Source organism: Quercus suber, unplaced genomic scaffold (genome assembly GCF_002906115.3).
Source record: "Quercus suber isolate HL8 unplaced genomic scaffold, Cork oak 2.0 scaffold_264, whole genome shotgun sequence".
Lineage (NCBI taxonomy): Eukaryota > Viridiplantae > Streptophyta > Magnoliopsida > Fagales > Fagaceae > Quercus > Quercus suber.
Window position 1 is genome coordinate 162,403 of NW_027069720.1, and position 5,715 is coordinate 168,117.

A 5,715-nucleotide genomic window follows, 5' to 3' on the forward strand; every position below is an offset into this window, starting at 1 on the left:
AGGCCAAAGATACCCCTTAAGAAATAGTTTGAAATGTTATTATTGTACAAAAGTTTTCATTTTGACAGTCAGCTATAGGATGTTTGTAAAATTAGCTTGTGCCATATCTAGTACTGTTTTTTTTTTTTTTTTTTTTGGTCCATGTTTTCCTTCACCCATAAATCTATTCTTGTGGAAATACTGGTCCCCCCCAAAAGTAAAAGGTTGTGTCCTTTATTTTGGTCACTCTTAGATAGTTAGATGAGACTTTTAAGTGACTTTTTTTAGTAGTTAATTAATAGATGACTTTATTCAAAGCAAACAAGGGAAAAAACATAATAGGATAAATTATCATTTTGGTCCCTAACTTAATTTTTTTATCAAGGATGAAAAATCATTTCAAAACTTTGTGAGAAGGCATTTGAATCCAAGATTTATATATAAACAATTACTAGGGAAACAACACACCTCCTTAATATAATAAAATAAAATTAGAGAGAAGTACAAAACTAGATTTTCTTTACAAATGAGTAACCTACCCTTAATAATCTATTTCAAGAGATTGAGATTTGAGTGCTTATGCAAAATCTGAAAAGCTTTACGAAACAGTTTAATCAAAATCAATTTGTTATATTTGTATGCCCTGTTCTCCCCATTCTTCTCACCGATTCCTTCCTTAATGATTTTTGGGATTTTAAGACCCCAATTATACTTTTAACTTCTTTTTTTAGGCCATGTGGCAGTCCATGAGCATCCTAGATGGCATAAAAGTAATTTTTTATTTTGATCATTATCCATGTTAGGATTTCCATTCATCACTTAATGATATACATTATTTTTGACATAATACCAAAAGATTAAGTACTAAATTTACACATTTAAAACATTAATGACCAAATTGATACATAGTGTTAAACATCAATATGGACCAAAATAGTAGTTTTTCCTTAAATAATACAAGACTTTGTGCAAAGGGAGATCACAAATCACCACCGCACACCCTCAGTGCGGTGGTCACTTCACAAGTATAAGTGCTTGTGGGGTGTGGGGGGTAAGGGCCGGGATTCAAGTCTCCAAGAGGGAGCTTCACCCACATATACACTTAAATTAGGTTAAAGTAGAAATTCTATCTTGTATTAAAAAGAAAAAAAAAGAAAAGAAGGGAGATCACAAATCACAAAGTCAAAAGCAAAGCTATGTAAGAACTCCAAGAAAGAGTACCCTTCACTCAAACAAACATTTTAAACAAGCAACCGTATATCTCTTGCCATTGCACAATGAAGCAAACAAAGAACTAACAAATTTTGTGCTATTTTTGCATATTCAACACTAGTTGATAATCCAATTAAAATAATAAAAATAAAAAAAACCTCACAAGTGGAAAATCCTTTTTTTTTTCCCCGAGAAAGTAATCAATATATTTTAGTTCCAATGATGATATTTTAGATTTTTTTAACGTTAGCTGTCCAAGCAAAGAATGAGACCCTCTGAAGCACCTTAACGCCTAGATGCTTTTCAAAGGAAAATTACCCTTCTAAACATCAAAAGAAGAAGTCAAGATCGACATAAAACTTCCCTAATTCAGAAAGTTTCCATAACTTGCAATACCTCCGATGTCTAGAAGACTAGAAGTTAGATTACCAGTTAAAGAAATTAATCACAAATTCCTAGTCCATATCATGTCTTCACCACCCAATTAGGATGTTGTGTAAGCATTCTTGTCTACTGCCAATTGAAAACATTTTAGGACATACTTTTAAACAGGAGTCCACATACCATGTTTGGTTCTTTTGAAAATAGACACGGATTTCCTCCAAACTTGGAAATCCTACATATAGGGGCAGGTGTCACTTAAAAGGAGGAGACACCTCAGCTTGGAGTCATGTGCAACGCACATGACCCATTTATCCGTGGAAGAGCTGTTAACCCTAACAGCGTTAGCCTCTTTCTTCTCCAACACACGTTCAGCCTCTTTCTTCTTCTCAAACACACCCACACAGCCTCACGCCTCTCTCTCACAGCCTCAACCTTCGTTTTCTGAGCAAACTCAGACCGGCAAGAGAATCCGGTCCAACTGGACACCCCTCTCTCTCTCTCTCTCTCTCTCTCTCGCCTCAAACTCCTCAAACCCGCATCTCAACCTGAGGTTCTGAGGTTCTGACTGGTGAGAGCTTGTGAGGCGGAATGGACGGCGGCCACATGCAACAGCCGTCGATCTCATTGGACCAACAGGACAGCCCTTCTCTTCATCCGCTTCCCCCTTTGCTGATTCCGCCCCATTCAGTTTCTCACTCAGCTAATGCCGCTCCCATAAATTTGCCGCCAAGGACCACCACTCCCACCGCTCCTACAGCTCCATCGTGTCTCGGCATTCTCCCTGACAGTGACAAATGCAATGGTTCTCAATTTGTTCAGGTCTGATTTTCTTTAAAAAAAAAAACATTGTTTTTTTTTTAAAGATAATTATTTCCTCAAATTGGTTTCTCAAATTGCATTATATTTGAAGTTTGAATATTTGTCCTTATGATTATGGACATAGATGAGTTCTATAGCTTAAGAGTTTTTTAGTATAATTTCTGTTGAATAGGATGTTTAGGTATTTTGAGTTCTGAATATTGTTGTTGTTGATTGTGACTGTTTGTAAGACTATAAGCAACTACAGTTTATTAATTTCTGTTGATTGTGACTGTTGTTGTTGTTGCTGATTTTGAGATCTGAATATTTTTTGCTGTGTTTATTAAAAAAATTGAATATTATTTTTCATATTGAATATTCTTAACACTATTGCTTTTTATTAGTTTTTGGATTTAGGAAGAAGCTCAACCTATTGATGGCAGTCCATACACCCCCAGTAAACACAATAAGGAAATTAAGGCACCAATGATTGGAATGAAATTTGATTGTGATGATAATGCATATGAGTTTTACAAACAATATGCTCATAGAATGAGTTTTAGTGTAAGAAAACAGTATGTTAGGTGAGGAAGTGCTAGACATATTAAGAGGAGAACATTTTGTTGTTCAAAAGAAGGTGAACGAGCTATTGACAGACGTCGTGAACAAGTATCTTTTCATCACCCAATTTCATGAATTGGTTGTTTAGCACAAATGACTTGTCAACTTCAAAAGGATGGTATGTTAGAAGTTGTTTCTTTTCACAAACAACATAATCATGAGTTTGCTCCTTCTCCAATGAAACAAATGTTAAGATCAAATAGGAAAATAACACCCGCCCAACAAGCTTTTACGGATGATGCAGAAAAATTTGGGGTATCAATAAAACAAACCATAGATTTGTTGAGCATGCAAGTTGGTGGTTATGAAAATCTTGGGTTTTTGAATGTTGACTATAAAAATCATGTAAATTCCAAGAGGAGAGAGGCTTTAAAGAGAGGAGATGGTCGTGCTGTGATGGATCACTTTAGAAAGATGCAATTAGAAGACCCATCTTATTTTTATTCTATACAACTTGATGACGATAATCAAATTTTGAATATTTTTTGGGCTGATTCTAGATCTATAGTTGATTATGGGCACTTTGGGGATGTTGTATGTTTTGACACCACTTATCGAACAAATTCATATGGTCGACCCTTTGCTCCATTTATTGGGGTTAATCATCATAAACAATCAATTGTTTTTGGTGCAGCTTTACTTTATGATAAAACTATAATGTCATTCAAGTGGTTGTTTGAAATTTTTTTGAGTGCAATGTCAGGAAAACAACCAAAAACTATATTTACAGATCAATCTGCTGCTATGGCTAATGCAATAGAAGATGTGTTTCCTGAATCAAATCACTGTCTATGTGTGGCATATTTATTAGAATGCTGCTAAGCGTCTACATCATATATTTAATTCATCAAACCAATTTCTAAATGATTTTAGTAATTGTGTGTATGATTTTGAAGATGAAAATGAATGGATAGTTGCTTGGAATGACATGCTTGAGATATATGATCTAACTGATAATCCCTGGTTGCGTGAAATGTTTGATGTGAAAGAGAAATGATGTATGGTATATGGTCGACATATGTTCACTGCTGATATGAAAAGCACTCAACGCAGTGAGTCAATGAATAGTGTGCTAAAGAAATTCTTGAAGCCAAAACATGGCATTTTGCAATTTTTTGGACATTACTTTAGAGTATTGTCTAATAAGCGAAGTCAAGAACTACAAGCAAAGTTCAAAATGAGACAAACAACACCAGTTTTACTATTTGATTTTGAGATGTTGAGACATGCTGCAAAGTAGTACACTCTCGAAATATTTAAAATGTTTCAAGATGAATATGTGAAGATTGTGGATTGTACTATTTACAAGGCTAGTAAATCTGATTTTATCACAGAATATAGAGTGAAATATCGAAACAAAACTCAAGAGCACTTAGTCAAATATGAAGCCTCAACAACGACAGTCTAATGTAGTTGCATGAAGTTTAGCTTTTTGGGAATTCTATGTTCCCATGCTTTGAAAGTTCTTGACAAGAAAAATGTTAAGAGAATTCCAGTCCATTATGTATTGAAAAGATGGACACAAGATGCAAAGGCTGGTTTTATCAAGGACTACCGTGGCATTGATGTTAAAGGTAGTGCTCGAGAGTCAGTGGGAAAGCGTCTTTCTCACTTGAGTCACAAATGTCTTCAAATTAACACACTTGCAGCAGAGAGAGAGATGATGTATGAACATGTTGATAAATGTTTTGACAAATGTTTGCAGGATTTGCAAGAAATGAGAAGTAAATGTTGTTTGTCCTCTATGGAGGGTGAGGTCCATGGTGAAGTTGTTCCCAAGAATGTTTTACAAGGTGATGGTGGATTTGAGTCACATGTAGACGTTTCTCAAGGCAAATGTGGGATCAAAACAAAGCCTACTGTAGGTCGTCTAAGAGGAAGGTTGAAAAGTTCATTAGAAAGGACAAAAAAAAAAAAAAAAAATCTCAAAGCAAGAAGGATCAATCCAAAAAGACTAGTGGAACAAGACAAGTTCAATCACATGGTGGCCTAAATAGAGTAAGTTCATTTACATTTCATTATTGAACATGAATTTGTAGGTTCATAAATTTGTTTTATGTGACAATTATTTTTTTCTTCCCACATAGGTCTATTCCTCTGTTAATATTAATTCTCACAAAGAACATAGTAATGTTGAACAACCATCACAATTAGTAGATAACATAACTCATATGATGCTACTACTTACATATTTTTTCTAATATCCTATTAAGCAATTACTAATATTAAAAAGTGACACATAAATTTATTTAAATGTCATATACAGGAATCTTTCAGTTGTAGTAATTTGGTTGGACAAGACAACGTTGTTGGGTTAAATGGTTTGAATCAGGTATTTTTATAAATTTTGTCTAATATTGTTGGAGCATTTTAATATTAAATAAATGAAATGAATAAATGTAATAACATAAATGAAAAGATATGGGAGTAAATATGGGAGATGAGGAGTTAGTGAAAATGTTTAATCCCACATTGAAAAGGAGAGAGACTTTTTTATTCTTTTTAATTGTGGTGATTAATGGGCTAAAATGTATTGACTTAGATATTGGGCTAGATACGTGCGCAAGGGGGAGGTGAAGAGTGGAGGTATCAAAATTGGAAATGAATCAGCCTCTTGGATCCTCCTACTTGACAGCCCATTCAGAGCAATTACCATATCTGTTGGTGAGTAAATGACCCGAATTAATACTTCATTTTTACTATGGAATATAAAGAGCCATT

The 5,715-nt window shown here is 34.4% G+C and overlaps 1 protein-coding gene across 1 annotated transcript; it reads left to right on the top strand.

Annotated features, from left to right (window-relative positions):
- Positions 1 to 3,087: 3,087 nt before the first annotated feature.
- On the top strand, positions 3,088 to 3,991 carry LOC112030542 (protein FAR1-RELATED SEQUENCE 5-like). Its single transcript, XM_024063224.1, has 2 exons — positions 3,088 to 3,781; positions 3,891 to 3,991. Exons 1-2 carry the CDS (start codon positions 3,088 to 3,090, stop codon positions 3,989 to 3,991), a joined length of 795 nt encoding a protein of 264 aa, XP_023918992.1.
- The last annotated feature ends 1,724 nt before the right edge of the window (positions 3,992 to 5,715 follow it).

Coding starts and splice junctions, on each gene's coding strand:
- LOC112030542 (XM_024063224.1), top strand. CDS start 3,088: ATGACTTGTCAACTTCAAAAGGATGGTATGTTAGAAGTTGTTTCTTTT. Junction 3,782..3,890: donor GTTTCCTGAATCAAATCACT/GTCTATGTGTGG, acceptor ATGATTTTGAAG/ATGAAAATGAATGGATAGTT.